General features: G+C 43.5%; 1 protein-coding gene and 1 non-coding gene across 2 annotated transcripts in view; both read left to right on the top strand.

The window, feature by feature from the left end:
- Positions 1–15,736, top strand: part of SLC25A43 (solute carrier family 25 member 43) — a 41,343-nt gene extending 25,607 nt beyond the window's left edge. The window contains exons 4-5 of the mRNA XM_065916412.1: positions 13,201–13,335; positions 14,166–15,736. Coding sequence (XP_065772484.1) covers positions 13,201–13,335; positions 14,166–14,366 — 336 coding nt within the window. The 3' untranslated portion in view covers positions 14,367–15,736. The remainder of the gene's footprint in view (positions 1–13,200; positions 13,336–14,165) is intronic.
- TRNAE-UUC (transfer RNA glutamic acid (anticodon UUC)) lies at positions 2,431–2,503 on the top strand. The gene has a single exon. It is a non-coding gene; the product is annotated as a tRNA-Glu (tRNA).
- Positions 15,737–16,568: the final 832 nt, after the last annotated feature.

Genomic DNA, 16,568 nt, shown 5'->3' with positions numbered 1-16,568 from the left:
TTGGTCGCTGGCAGCCTGACAACGGAAGGCTTGAAGCCGGCAGATTGAAATGAGGAGCAGAGAACATTCAGCAGCCATGGACCTTTGGCCACCTCAGACTGGCCATGCCGCTCAGACAGACTGGGAAAAAAACCCCAGCAGCTCACCGAGCCCATGGCAGAGCAGGTGCAAAGCCCCAGCATGAGAGAGTGTAGATTATTCTCATCACACTGCCAGGAAGTGCTACATGAGTTTCAGGTGTTCTGCCTAGTTCAGCATTTCTTGATTGACATGGCATCTAGTATCAGGAGGACTAGAGTTCTTTTCCTCAGCACAGCCAACTCACCCACTGGTCCAGAAATACAAACACTGCTGGGTTCTCAGCTCTCGGGGTCATGGGAGAGGATGGGAACGTTACCTTGAGTTCACTGCATCTTGCCATCATTTTGCTTTGGGGGCTGGGCCCTTTGGGAACTGACTGCTTCTGCCTCAGTCAGTAGCATTGCCTTGGCATTCTGAGGGGGGAAAAAAAGGACATTTTTCGGATCCTGGTAGAGGTCTGGACATCCCTCAGGCCAGGTGGCTTTGTTTGAATATCATCATTAAGGTGTAAGGAAAGAAGTCTCCCCTTTGTTTTTTCCAAAGGTGTAGAGTGCCCTAAATACTTTAGGGATGGCAGTTGTTGATCATGGAAACAAGACTATCCCCTAGAGGGCAGGCATGGGGGGGGGGGGGCAGGGGCTGCAGGGAGGAGCCTTCCTAATTCCACTCATTGTAAAATCACTCTGCCCTTTCCTCCTGACCTGCATTGTCTTGTTCCTTCCAAGAGATAAAGTCTGGGAATCGAAATGGCCAGCCTCTGCTAAGCAGACTTCTTTGAGTTCCAGCTGGACAATAACAGCAGCTAAAACGGGAGCTCCCCTTCCCCCTGCCTCCAGGGTTGGGGTGAAGAGAGACAGGAAAGGGAGGGGAGTCCCAGGAAAGGCCCACAGCTGTGAGCACTCATCTGTAGGCCCCGCTGTCAGAGGGAGATGCACACTGGGGTTTGTGAATCCCTCTGCTGGCATCAAGCCAGCTTTAGAAACGCAGCACCAGTTTTTACCTCCTTTCCCTCACATAGATGTTATTCATTTGTTTTGGAGGTTTGTTTGTCTCTTTTTTTGTTGTTTGTTTGTTTTTGGCCACGCCATGTGGCATATGGGATCTTAGTTCCCCGACCAGGGATTGAAACCATGCCTTCTGAATTGGGAGTCTTAACCATTGGAACACCAGGGAAGTCCCTGTTCATTTGTTAGGGGAGGTGGTTGTTTGTTTTTTAATAATTTACTTGTTTTTGGCTGTGCTGGGTCTCCGTTGTTGCGTGGGCTTTTTTTTTTTTCTTTAGTTGCAGCTCTCAGACTCTAGAGCACAGACTCAATAGTTGGGGGCGCACAGGCTTAGTTGCCCCACGGCATGTGGGATCCTCCTGGATCAAACCTGTGTCTCCTGCATTGGCAGACGGATTCTTTACCACTGAGCTACCAGGGAAGTTCCCCTGCTCATTTGCTTTTGATAGCTGTGTTTATCTTAAAGCTTTCATTGGCAGACTAGCTCTGTGGTCCAGAGTGTGGGCTTTAGATGCCAGCCCTGCCCCTTACTCTTTGTGTGAACTTGGGTAAACCACATTGCCTCTCTGAACCTCATCTTTCCTCCTCTGTAAAACATGGGGATCACCAGTCCAGGTTGGATTCATGAGACAAGTGCTCGGGGCTGGTGCACTGGGATGACCCAGAGGGATAAGATGGGGAGGGAGGAGGGAGGGGGTTCAGGATGGGGAAAACATGTAAATCCATGGCTGATTCATGTCAATGTATGGCAAAAACCACTACAATATTGTAAAGTAATTAGCCTCCAACTAATAAAAATAATTGGGAAAAAAATTCAACATTTATAAAGCTAAAAAAATAAATTTTTAAAAATCTTAAAAAAAAAAAGAAAAACACGGGGAGAAGCCTAGTGCCTGGTTTATATTTCTGTGGAGAAGACTGAATGGGGTTAATGCAGACACAGAGCCAGACACATGATAAATACTCAATAAAGCTAAGGTACTATTTTTATTCTTGAAGCATCTCTTCAGAATCTACTCAGGCATTGAAGGCCTGATTAAAGCTACAAAAGCCAGGCCAGGTGTGTTTATGTGTTTTCTATGATCACTAAAAACACACAAATGAGCTAGCATCGCAAGACCTCAAAAGATCTTCCCATCTCTATAGATAATGGTGAGAAGGGATGGTAGTGGAGTGGATCATTCATTTGTTGGGTTAATTTAACAGGTGTTTACCCAGAGGCCACTGGGTGCAGCTACTGCATGTGTCTGTATATTCCCAGCCTGCTGAAAACTGGCATCTGCCAAATCTTTTCCTGCAAGCTTCCTACGCAGTCTCACTCCCTGTCAAGATGACACCGGGGACACCCCTGATGGTCCAGTGATTAGGACTTGGTGCTTTCACTGCCAAGGGCCCAGGTTCAATCCCTGGTCAGGAAATTAAGATTCCACAAGCTGTGGGGTGTGGCCAAAAAATAAAAACAAAATTTTAGAAGGTAACACTAAAAGTTGGCTCTGCCTTGCACACACTCCCACGGCCTCCCTCCGCTGCTCCCATGCCTGCATCTCAATTGCTTTCTCGAGTCTGGTCCAGCTGCACTTTTGATTTCCCCACCTCCACCCCCAGCTGGTACATGGGAACTATTTCTCTTCTCTTCCCAAGCAAAATACTAGCCTGCTGTCCATTTCCTCGCTGTCCCCATGTCATTGTGGGCTTTCCGAGTGGGTCATTATGGGGGATGGCTTGTAGGCTTGCCAAGCCGGGAGCAGCTGCCTATACCCGCTTGCGTGGACACCCCCCTCCCCCCGCCCAAGAAGCCAGGGTGTTTCTCAGCTGTATGAGGACAATTTGGGGGGACCTAGCTCTGCCAAGAGAAACTTGAGCCGTGTGGCTCACAAGACATAAAGGCCCTTTTACTTTAATACCATTGTTTGTTTGTTTCTTTGTTTGTTTGGCTTGTTTCACTCCTTGGGATTTGCTAACAAACAGAAGCCCAACTGCCTTCCACGAATATACATTCTCAGACAGCTTGGAAACTGGATGGTATGGTCTTCAGGTTGTGTCCTATATTACTGCAGAAGTTAGAAGTTGTTTCCAAATAACAAGTGAAAGGTTATGAGCTTCTGTTCGCGCCAACTAGCAGACTCTTTTCTTCTTTTTTTGTGTATTCTTTCCTCTGTCTCTCTTTTTAAATACTCTTTTTTTAAATGAAGACTTTGGGTTTTTTAGAGCAGTTTTAGTTTACAGCAAAATGGAGAGGAAGATACAGAGATTTTCTACAGACCCTCTGCTTCCACACATGCACAGCCTCCCCCAGTATCAACATCCCCCACCAGAGTGGAACACTTGTTACAACTGATACCTACCGTGACACAACATAATCACCCAAAGTTCAAAGTTTACCTTAGGGTTCACTCCTGGTGTTGTCCATTCTATGGATTTATGCAAATGTATAATGACGTCTTAAATATCCTCTGTCTCTTTTCATGGCTTGGTAACTCATACCTTTCTCAGTTTAATAATATTTCATTGCCTGATACTGGTTCATTTATCCATTCACACACTGAAGGACATATTGTTGCTTCTAAGCTTTGGAAATGAAGAATAAAGCTGCTTTAAACAACTATGTGCAGGTTTTTGTGAGGGCATAGATTTTTAACCTCCTTTAAGTAAATAACCAATATCTAATCAGCACAATCGCTGGCTCTTATGCTATGAGTATATTTAGTTTTGTAAGAAACCACCGAACTGGCTTCCAGAGTGACTGTACCATTATGCATGCCCACCAGTAATGAATGAGAGCTACTGTTGTCCCACATCCTCACCAGTATCTGTATTCCTCGGTGTTCTGGATTGTGGCCATTCTAGTTAATGTGTAGTGGTAATTGGGTTGTTTCTTATTGTTGAGTTTTAAGAGTTCTTTCTATGGTTTGGATAACGGTCCCTTATCAGATATGACTTTTGCCGATATTTTCTCCTAGCCTGTGGTTTATCTTCTTATTGTCTTGATTAATGCTCTTTTACAATTAACATTCTACCTTTTGCATAGGGAACATACGCATTTGAAACAAAATCCAAGAGGCACAAATAGTGCCCATTAAAAAGTTAGTGTTCCCCAACCTTTGTCCCTTGGCCCCTCCAGTTCTCTGCAGAGAAAACCCTATTGTTTCCAGTTTTTTACCTAGTCATTCCGAAGATGGTCTATCCAAAGACATACATAAACATGCATATTTATATTCTTTTTGTTTTTAGAAAATCAGCAGCATGCATATTTCTTCTACACTGTTTTTTTTCCCACCTAAAATGTATCTTGGAGATGGCACCTTATCAGTCCAGATTTAACTGCCACATTCTTTTAAATGGTGGCATAGTGTTCCATAGTATGATGTACTACCTCTTTGATAGACATTCAGATTATTTCCAGTTTGCTGCTGTTATTAACAATGCCGCAACAAAAATCCTTGTAACATACATCATTTCCCACATGGGCAAATGTATCTGTAGGATAGATTCCTAGAATTAGGACTGCTCTAATCAAGGGAATATGAGTTTACATCTTCACAAGTATTATTTAATTATTTCAGTACTCATGGAAAGAATAAAAAACCTAAAACATTGCCTCTGGTAGAAGACCTCTGGGGAGTTTATCACAGAAACAATCGAGCACATTGCCTTGAAGTGTTTACCTATCATTTCCATTGACTGCAAATCCAATCCTTCTTTCCTTCAATATGTATTAAACACATTCTGGGCACTGAGCATATTGGTAGCCTTTGGGAACAAAACCATAAACAAGATAGACATAGTCACTGCCCTCATGGTATTTAGTCTATGAGGTATGGGGGGTGGGGAGACATGAAAGAAATAATTATACACTGAAAGTGAAAATGATAGTTGCTCAGTCATGTCCAACTCTTTGCAACCCCATGAACTGTAGCTCTCCAGGCTCCTCTGTCTATTGGATTCTCCAGGCAAGAATACTGGAATGGGTTGCCATCTCCTTCTCCAAGGGATCTTCCCAACTCAGGGATCGGACCCAGGTCTCCCACATCGCAGGCAGATTCTTTACCGTCTGAGCCACCAGGGAAGCACTATACACTAGATCATTACAATCTGTATCACATGCCATGAAAGAGAAGTACCAGGTGACCAAAAGTGTTTACTGGGCTCCTGACTTAGGCTGGAGATCTGGGAAGACTTCCCTGCAGAAGTAATGTTTAGTCTCATCGGTGAGAAAGACTTAGCTAGGCAAAGGGAAGCACAGATTTGAAGTCCTGGGGCAGGAAGGAGTGTGGAGTAGGACCAGCAGCATGGATTAGAGGAGCAAGAAAGAGCCTTCAAGGTCATTTAGTTCCAGCCTTCTTAACCTGACATGTGAGGAAAGGAAGGTTCAAGGAATTCAAGAACTTGGTCAAGGCGATGCAAATGGTGGCAGAGCCAGATCTAGGACTCAGCTTTCTCAAGTGATGTCTGCTGTAGAACACTGCATGTCCATTCTGGCAGATCTGAACTTGACACTACAGGATAGTCACCTGGGTTTGTATGGAGGGAGAATTTAAGTTCAGGGCCTTGTGGCTAGTAACCTGATATGCTTTGTATCTCTTTACTAGTAAGATACAGCTTGGGCATTCTAGGCTCCTGGGTTGGTTTAGTCTTCAGTATACTTGTCTCTTCTCCAAGCTTTGGGAGGTTTTTTGGTTTTTGTTGTTGTTGTTGTTGCTGCTGATGTTGTTTGGGTATTTGGGGGGGCTTTTTAGGTTTGGGGGGTTTTCTGTTTTGGCCAAGCTGCACAACTTGTGGCATCTTAGTTCCCCAACCAAGGACCGAACCTGAGCTCTTGGCAGTGAAAGCACCGAGTCTTAACCACTGGATTGCCAGGGAATTCCCTCTTCTCCAAGCTGAAATACTCTATAGTAATGATAATGGTGGTTACTATTTGTCAAATGCTGTTCTAAGCACTTTACATGTATTTCATTTAATCTTGACAACAATCCTATAAGATAGGCATTATTATTATTATCCCATTTTACAGATGAGGAAATTGAGGCTCGGGTAGGTCAAGACATTTGCTCAAAGTCCCAGGGTTAGTGAGTGGCAAACTGAGGTCTCAATCTAAGCAGTCTGGCCTCAGTGCCCATGTGCTCTCACTGCCCAGGCACTCTCACGATCAGCAGCAGGGGGGTGGGCTCAGGTCTTAGCCTTAGCTGCTGTGTGCTATGAAGGGCCCATGCCAGTGAAACTCAACCTGTCTGCCTATCAGACTCATGTGGGGAGTTTGCCAAAAATGCTGATGTCCAGACCTCACCCCAAGTCAGTTAAATCAGTCTCCAGGGGTGATCCCAATCATTGATGGTTTTGAAAAGCTTCCATGTTTAGTCTAATATGTAGCTAAAGGTTGAGAAGCATGGCTATATGGCCATACCATTCCTTCTTTCTCTGGGGACATCTTAGTCCGAGCTGCTATAACAGAAATACTATAGATTAGGTGACTTGACAAGCACTTATGTCTCACGGTTCTAGAGACTGGGAAGTCCAAGATCAAGGTGCCAGCAGGTTTGGTATCTGGTGAGAAGCCACTTCCTGGTTTGCAAATAGCCAGTTTCTTGCTGTCTTCTCCCATGGTGGAGTGAGAGGCATTATTTCTCTTGTGTGTCCCCTTATAAGAGCACTAATCCCATTGATGAGGGCTCCACCCTCATAACCTAATCACCTGCCACCTCTAAATGCCATCACAATAGGAATTAGGGATCCAACATATGAACTTTGGGGACACACAGACATTCAGTCCAGGGGGCAACCAGCAATATGATTTTGCTTTTGCAATCTGGGTGTCTATTTGTTTTTTTTTTTTTAATTAAAAAAAGTTTTTATTTTGTATTGGAGTAGAGCTGATTAATGATATTGTGATAGTTTCAGGTGCACATCAAAGGGACTCAGCCATACATGTACATGTATCCATTCTCCCCCAAACTCCTCTCTCATCAAGGCTGCCACATAATATTGAGCAGAGTTCCACATACTATACAATAGGACATTGTTGGTTATCCATTTTCTGGGTATCTGTTTAGTGTGACCCTTGTAGAGGCATTTATTCATACCACACCATGAGCAAACTCCAGGAGATAGTGAAGGACAGGGAAGCTTGGCACACTGCAGTCCATAGGGTCACAAAGAGCCGGACACGACTGAGTGACTCAACACCACCACCACGAGCTCCAGTCCTAGCATAAAGAATTCATTCAGCGTGTGTGCTGTGGCACCCACATTCAAGGTTGATATGTGGTAACAGGTTTGCAGAGGGCTGAGGTAGTAATCTAACTGGAAATAGTGTAGCTTAGTGGGGTAGAGCTTCAATCTGACCCAGATTCAAGTTGATACTTTTTTCAAGCAGTCTGATTTTGAAAATTTCTCTTTTCTCGGGCTCTATTTTGCCATCCATAAAACTGGATTAGTAAGATAATACTGCCTATTTCATGAGGCTTCTGTGAGGATTAAATGAGCTAGTCCATGTCAAGTGCTCAGTGTAATGCCTGACACCTATAACTCTGTAAATATTGGCCATTGTTTTATTTCCTGGCCATACATGTGGCTTATTTGAGCCTGGTCACAGGTAAACAGTTGTATTGGATAAAGCTACTAGCGACACTGACATTGAGGGGAATTTTGTTTGACATTTGATTAGTGCCTGGTATGTGAAATGAAGGGTATTAGACCCTGAAGAGCTGGGACAGTGAGGACTGCCTAGTGTCTGATCCCATGAGCTTGCTGACTGCCAGCCCAGAGATTGCATCCAGATAACTTATACCAGGTAGCCTGACCCACAGCAGAGGTCTAACCAGTACCTCAGGGAGCACAAAACAGGAAAAGAAAAGACTGGAGATGTTTCAGTTCAAGTCCAAAGGTGGACTGCAGGCAGAATTCACTGTTTCTCAGGGCACCTCGATCAGTCTTTTTCCCTCTATAGGCCTTCAACTAATTAGACGAGGTCTACCCACATTATGAAGGGTAATTTGCTTTACCCAAAAGCCTAGTGACTTTCTTTTAATTGAAGTATAGTTGATTTACAATGTTGTGTTAGTTTCAGCTGTACAGCAAAGTGATTCAGTTATACACACACACACACACACACACATATTTATATTATTTTTCAGATTCTTTTTTATTATAGGTTATTACAAAATATTGAGTATAGTTCTCTGTGCTATGCAGTAGGTCTTTGTTGTTTATTTTATATACAGTAGTGTGTATATATTAATCCCAAACTCCTAATTTATCAAATTAACAAAGCCTAGTGACTTAAATGTTAATCACATCTACAAAATACCTTTACAGTAACATCCCAACTGGTATTTAACCAAATATCTGGGTATTGACCATGGCCTAGCCAAGTTGACACATGAAGCTAACCCATCATGGGGTGATATTGGGAAATGATGCTGGGAAGATAGGTGGGGGCTAAATTGTAGAGAGTATTGAATTCTGTTAAGTTTTCTTTGGAAAACCCTCCTTCTGGAAGTTTTCCTTTGGAAAATTGGGGGTTGGTGAAGGTTTTGAAGCAAAGCAATGACAGTATCTGATGAGTTTTGAGTGGTATACATGAGAGGTGAAGAGAACTTAAGGGTAACTCCAATTTGGGGCCTGAGCAAAGAGGTCAAAATACATATACAGTTTGTGGTGTTTATTAGACATTTAACTGGAGAGATGTCAAGTAGATAGTTGGTTACATGATCCTCTGGCTCAGAGAGGGGGCCAGATGAGAACAGGAAGAAGGCCAGTGCAGTTGAAGTGTAGTGGCACAAGATGAAACTGAAAATATGTACTGGGGCAGGTCATGCAGAGCCTGAGCCTTCGCGTCATGTGTTCAGCCATCTCCTACCAGCTCAAGAGAGCTGATTATTAAATTGCAGCAAATTTGGGTGCTGGTTGACCTCACAGTTGGTAGCCTGCAATCTGCCATGGTGGGAGTATTTACAACATTGAAATGAAGAAATGCTACAACTCAGGGCTTCCTCCACCCACAGAACCAGTTGTTAAATATTTATTACAATATTACCACTACAGCTTACAGACAGCAGTGAAAAATTTATATTTATTCTCAGTGGCTTTAATAAAGTCATTAAAATATTTTAAGCAGGTGAGTAAAAAGATTTGATTTTTTTTTAATCACTCTGGCTGCTCTATAGAGACAGAAGGCAAGAAGTCTCAAACTTTTTCTGTCCCAAAGAGACTACTAAGGATGCTGCTGCAATAGTCCATTGCGATAGTCCACACTAAAGGTGGAGTGAAGGAAAGACATCTGAAAGATTGTTAGGGTCCCAAGATTGGCCATAGATGGCCCCTGATTCATCACAAATTGACTGTAACTGAACCTGTTATATAATTCATGTAACTTGGTTAGTGTTTTCTTATTTTAGTGGTGGTAAGGGACCCCAGGTTGCAAAATTATTACCTTGACTCATGACTGGGGGCTTTTTGCTATTTTACTGGGAACCAGTAGAAGATAAATCAATAATATTATCTCATAACAGAATAAGACAGTTAATTTCCTACATGAGCACAATCTCCTCTTTTTAATATTTCAATCTTCCAGTAGCAGGAGGTGCTTCAAACCTTGCAATTAGGCTGATTCTTTCTAAGGGAAAGGAGGCTTTAATATCTCTTTGACTGCAGTTTTTTCTCAATGGGGTAGGAAGGAAAAGAGGCCATGTCGGAACAGTGCTAAGATGAACACTTTAAAGACATTGGCCAAAGACCCCTGACCATTTTTGGCTCCTGTAACTCTAGGCTGGCGACTCAGTTTGTTCATTTCACATTCCTTTTCTCATACTCTGGTCTGTGCTTGGTTGTTATTATACCTCAAGGGGAAGGCCTAACCCCAAAGTTCACCCTTTGCCTTGATGGAGAACAGAAATCCCTTTCCTACAGAGCTGAAATTCTAGTTGGGGGTAGGAGCAACCAATAAAGAAAATAAGTAATTATACCAACTATGAAAGAGCAGGGAAAGGAGACAGGCCTGGCCACAATCAGTTCAGCAGGGTAATCGAGACAGATGCCAGAATGGGTGGGCAGAGTGGGGAGGTAGGAAGAAAGGAAGTGGAGTCAGCCAGAGTAGACAGCTATTTCAAGAAGTGCAGATGGAAAGGGAAAGACATGTCCATCCACAGCTAGATGGATAAGCAAATTATGATACATCTGCACAATGGAATACGACTCAGCAGTTTGGAAAAAAAAAAACTATTGATGAACACAACATGGATGACTCTTAAAGGCATCATGCTGAGTGAAAGAAGCCCATCTCAAAACAGTTACAAGCTCTATGTTTCCATTTATACGACATTCTCAGGGAGCAAAACTATAGGAACAGAACAGATCAGTGGTTGCCTTGGGTTAGGGTGGGAGTGACTGTGATCATAAAGGAGCAGGAAAATTCTGGGGGCTAATGGAGCAGTTCTATATCCTGATTACAGGGGTGGTCACACAGATCTACACATGTGCGTGCATGTATGCTCAGTCCTCAGTCGTGTCTGACTCTTCCAACCCCATGGACTGAAGCCTACCAGGCTCCTCTCTCCATGGAATTTACCAAGCAAGAATATTGGAGTGGGTTGCCATTTCCTCCTCCAGGGGATCTGACTCAGGGATTGAACCTGCGTCTCCTGCACTGACACGCAGATTCTTTATCACTGAGCCACCAGGGAAGCCCATCTATACATGTGTCTATACTCATGTAACTAACTACACCCAAACAAGGTAATTTTACTGTATGTTACTTGGGGAACGCGAGATTGGGCAGAGTCTAAAAGACAAAGATTGGAGGAAGGAGTCGTTTTTTCATATGGGAGGGACTTGAGTTTATTCATTTGCTAAGGGAGGAAATCAGGTCTCTTGAGAAAGGTGGCCAAAAAGAATTCAAAGGTGTGAGATCCAGGGCACCAGTGGGAAGGAAAGATGACCTGTTTTCCCCACAAACTGCGGCACAACACAAACTCCGTCTGGGACGGAGGACACAGTGTGGTGTGCAGGGCGTTGTGTGTGGTGAGGTTGGGAAGAGCCACTGGGAGGAATGGGAAATGATGCTTCCAGAGCTCGCCCTGCAGTATGATGGCCCACAGAGGCTAGAGACCTCAAAGCCTCACTGGTGCCGATCTGTCCTTTTGTGGATTCGTGTTCAGCAGCTTGGTGCAGAGAAGAGGTTGGTGGGGAGGGGGGATGGAGATCAGCTGAAGGACGAAGGGCAAGGATTTTAAGACGAGGAACAAAAAGAAGGGCTGGGAGGACAAGAAAAGGAGGACCCTGAAGCCAACAGGGAACTAATAGCATGGGAGACAAGGGAGAGGGCATGTGACTAGATCAGTTAGTGATCCAACTGATTATGGTTAATAGGCATCAGAGAGCGGGGGAGCAGGATGGATAAGGACACTGGTCCAAGCAGTTCTGAAGTGGAGACAGAGGACTCATAGGTCAGGTTAGGGGTTTCACTGATATTTAGAATACTTTGTACAGAATAATCATAGCAGGATTCCCCAGTGGTTCAGATGGTAAATAATCTGCCTGCAGTGCATGAGACACGTGTTCAGTCCCTGGGTTGGGAAGATCCCCTGGAAAAGGAAATGGCAACCCACTCCAGTATTTTTGCCTGGAGAATTCCATGGACAGAGGAGCCCAGCAGGCTATAATCTATAAGGCTGTAGAGATTTGGACATGACTGAGCAACTAACACTTTCACTTTCAGCTCATATTTATTGATCCTTTCCATGTGCCTGACACCAGTACTTTGCATGCACATCTCATTCATTCTCACAGCAGATACTATTCCTATTTTCTAAATAAGGAAACTGAGGCTTGACAAGATTAGATGAGTTACTCAGGGTCACATGACCAGTAAGTGGAGCAGCCATGGACTAGAACCCCACCTGTTTGACTCCAGGGTTTATGCTTCTCTGACTCATATACTCTATTGCTTCTCCCACATGGAAAAGCTTGATTCCATCATAATAAAATGCTATACTGACCTCAACTAGACATCTCAGAAATGAACCAAAGTAGGTGCATAGCTTGATGTAAATGTGTCATCATTTCTGAAAGCCAGCTATAAAGGGCTGTCCCCCTCACACTGGATGAGTGGTGTCAATTCTGCCTGTAGATGGTATGTTGAAAAGTTCTTTCATTTGATCATAAAATTATTTTGTTAAGGGACAAAAAATTACTTTCAGAGATGGGGCATTTTGGTGGTCAGCCAGAATGGTACTGGGAGTGATGATGAAATCCATGGGGTAACCAAAGGAGTGGGCGGTCAAAGGGGTGTCAAGGTGAGGATCACTGATGCCTATGTCTAGAAACAAGGTATGAGATGGGATGACTGTAGATGCTAAAGTTCTCTATGATGGTGGTGAGTGTGGAAGAGGGGGAGCTACTCGGTGTCACAGGCCTCAGTGAGTGTAGAAGAGTGGCCAGGAGGCCAGTAACTGAAAACAGCAACGAGTGTGGTTTAGTGCCACCAACTCCAGCTGAGAGCTTTTGACATGAGAGTGGCCAGAGTCTGGGAACAGAAAGCAGGAGCTGGAAGAATGCCCTTCCCTCTGCTACCCATCCCAGGACATTTGTGAGATGGGAAAATGAGCAGCCCCCACTTGAGGGCTTCACAGAGGAGGGATCAGTTAAGACAAGGAAACAGAAGGCATTTAAAAAAGATTAAAGTCTCTGTTACAACCCATTTAATGTAAAACAGTATCCTTGGCAGCTTGCAGCTGTTTGTGAGTATAGCATATGTGTTAAATCCTTATAGCTAATAAAGAAGACAAATGAAAATGAAAAACAAAAAAAAGATTAAAGGCCTGAGAAGTGTCTACCACGTCCAGAGGGTATAGATTGAGAGGCAGTGGTAAGTGTGAAGTGGAGTCAGTCCAGAATAGCTGCTTCCTTCCAAGAACAATAGCCCCAAACATGTGAATAGGGTGTCATGGCTTTCCTGCACACTAATACTCATTCTAAGCCTACAGAAAAGATAGAGTCCTGTGGCGGCCATTCTTCATCATCATCTTGGCCAGGACATTGAATCTTGAGACCTTGGCTGCTTGACAAAACCATTATTTCCCAGTGACTAAATCACCTCATCCCATCTTCTCTTTCCTACCAGGCTCAGAGCCCCTACCTTCCCCATGGTGGAGGAGTGGATGTCCATTTCTCAGGAGCAGTGGACTGCTTCCGGCAGATAGTGAAAGCCCAAGGGGTCCTGGGGCTCTGGAATGGATTGGCAGCCAACCTACTGAAGGTGAGAGGAATGGTCAGTCTCCCACTTGTCCGCCTCTGCCACTGCCACCCTTTTCTACACCTTTGCCACTCCCTCTAGTTTGCCTGGAAACACCTCCTCTAGCACAGAGCCTGTGAATGCAGGCTGGCTGTCAGCCCTGAAGAGTGGGGACCCTGTGCAGTGTTGGGGCATCTGATACCCCATCCCAGAGGAGCTAAGCATTTAGTGTCAAGCTTCCCAACAGGGAGGTTCACAGACTCCTAAAAGGACTGTAACCCCCATTCTAAAATTGTATGAAAAAATGTGTCCATATGGGCATCTGTGCGTCTCTCTGGGGAAAGGATCCGTAACTTTTACCATTTTCCAAAAGAACTCCATGACTTAAAAAAAAGAAAAAAAGGTTAAGAACTGTGGACTAACCTTGCACTGGTTGGCATAGAAATGATTCTAATCAAGACAAGATTATGTTAGGAATTTCCCAGCTGTCCAGTGGTTAGGACAGAGCATTTTCACTGCTGAGTTCAATCCTTGGTCAGGGAACGAAGATCCCACAAACCATGCGTGGCATGGCCACAAAAAGGCAAGTGTATGTTGACAGGCAGTGTTAGATTGTCTACATGCATATCAACCCACACCCAGGCTTCCCCGGGGCAGGCCTTTCAATGGCTCTGCCACTCCTCTCCCCAATCCTCACTGGGCCGGCTTGCATTTTTCCATCTTCCCTGATTCCAAAAAGAATGACCATGTTGTATTGTCTACAGCCTTTATCTCAGTTTACCCTGATCCAAGGTGATTGCAGATGCATTGATGTTTTAAGATTTTCACATGATTTTCATTTTTTTTCTCTACAGATAGTTCCATATTTTGGAGTTATGTTTGGCACCTTTGAGTTCTGCAAGAGAATCTGTCTTTACCAAAATGGTTACATCATGTCTCCTCTGAGCTATAAATTGACCCCAGGGGTGGATCAGAGTTTGAAGCCCCAGGAGTTACGGGAATTAAATAAATTCTTCAAAACTGGACAACTAAAGTCTAAAAAACCAACTCTTTAAAACTGAATGGAACTAGAGGTGCACTGATTGAAGGCGTGTTGCAATCAGAGAAGAATGGAGTCTCAGAATTGTGCAAGCATGGAGTGACGAGAGGGTGCTCCTGTCTGCTACTCTTGGAAATGAGAAGTTTTGGCCACACCTGAGCTCCAGAGTGATGGCCCTGTGAACACCTGCACCACCGTGATTTTATAACAAAAACTAGCAGTAATGAAATGTACAGTTTACACTCTGGATATAAATAGTCACTCAGTTGTGTCCAACTCTTCGTGACCCCATGGACTGCAGCACGCCAGGCTTCCCTGTCCATCACCAACTCCCAGAGCTTGCTCAAACTCATGGCCATCAAGTCAGTGATGCCATCCAGCCATCTCATCCTCTGTCATCCCCTTCTCCTCTTGCCTTTAGTCTTTCCCAGTATCAGGTCTTCGCATCAGGTGGCCAAAGTATTGGAACTTCAGCTTCAACATCAGTCCTTCCAATGAATATCCAGGACTCATTCTCTTTAGGATTGACTGGTTTGATCTCCTTGCAGTCCAAGGGACTCTCAAGAGTCTTCTCCAACACCACAGTTCAAAAGCATCAAATAGTCAGTGTATGCAACACCAAAGAAAGGGCCTGGCCATGACCCCTCAGAGCAACGTGCTATTGAAGTGACTGGGCAGACAGCATGCTGGAGCTCCGCCACAGGCTCACAGCTTACACTAAGCCATAGCAGCCTAGTTTCACCCAGATTCACTTGAGACTTCCCAATCCAGTCATTCTAGAACTCACAATCCTGGCTGTCTTCAGAGTGCACACACTATGATGTAAATTATGCCTTACCAGAAACTAAATGAAAACATTTAACATTTAAAAGTTACCACCGTCATAGTAGATCCAGCCTTCTTTATTTAAATTTGAAACCTTCTTGTGTTTCTAGAAGGTAGTTTATACCATGACTGCTTTGTTATGCCCTAGAAGACCTTCTTTCAGTTAGTCATGTATAGTTCAAATGTCCTGAATTCTCTGCCTTTTTAACTTGCTTTGCAAGCCTACCCAGAAAATAAATTATTTAGTCAACTTATTCTCACAGCATGTCCCAGTTGCCTAGAAAGGATCAAATAGAACATTTGACACACACACAGACCCACAATGTAACTAAAAAAGCACTTTGGGCTAATCATGTCTACTAGATTTTTTTAAAATCAAATTTTGGGTTTATTCCACCTTGGGGATTCTATGTCAAGTTTATGTAATTGTATCTTTTGAATAGCCTATCTATGCATTAAAAAGCAATATCTAATATTAAGTTGTTAATTTATACACACACAGAAAGACTTTCAGTATGTTGGAAGTATTTTTCCCTATTAAATTTATTTTCCAAAGAAAAATTATGTGTTGGTCATTTATTACTAATTTGAGTTAGAAAACTATTGCTATATATATACTGGCCAAAATCTTTAAACTCTCAGAAACTTGTCCTATTGAAATATATCAAAATAACTCATTTTTCCAGCCACTGAGGCAGACTGTTTTATGGAGAAGAGAAGTTAATACACACAAGAAAATCTCATCTGTAGTCCAATCAGTTAGGGTTTCAGTTCAGTTCAGTCACTCAGTTTTGTCTGACTCAGTCAACTGCGACCCCATGGATTGCAGCTTGCCAGGCGTCCCTGTTCATCACCAACTCCCAGAGCTTGCTCAAACTCATGTCTGTCGAGTCAGTGATGCCATTCAACCATCTCATCCTCTGTCATCCCCTTCTGCCTTCAGTCTTTCCCAGATCAGGGTCTTTTCCAAGAAATCAGTTCTTCGCATCAGGTGAGTTTAGAGGTGACAGGTGAGTTTAACAGATTCTTAACCGAGAGTGAATAGTTGATGTTAGTTACTCTTGATTTTCCTTGAGGTGAACAACTTTTTAAAAACTTCCGAAAGCTATAAAGAAATATTTTTAAAACTCTAGTACTGTTCCTAAAACAAATTTCCAACTTCTTGTATTTTCCCAGAGGTATGAAGGAAACGTTCTGCTTTTCTGCTTTAGTGTTTGCAATGGGCACCACCAAACTGGGCTAAGTACTTTAGGAGGATTATAAAGATATGTGATGCAATATTGACCCAGGAGTAACTTCTAGTCTTCAGCAACAAAACATACCTACACATATGAAATGATTATAATTACAAAGCAAATACAAGCAAGGGCATGATAATATAGCAGCAACCATT

The sequence above is a fragment of the Muntiacus reevesi genome, chromosome X (assembly GCF_963930625.1).
Source record: "Muntiacus reevesi chromosome X, mMunRee1.1, whole genome shotgun sequence".
In the NCBI taxonomy this organism is placed as follows: Eukaryota; Metazoa; Chordata; class Mammalia; order Artiodactyla; family Cervidae; genus Muntiacus; species Muntiacus reevesi.
Note: the sequence above shows the minus strand (reverse complement) of the source record. Positions and strands in the feature narration are given on the sequence as shown.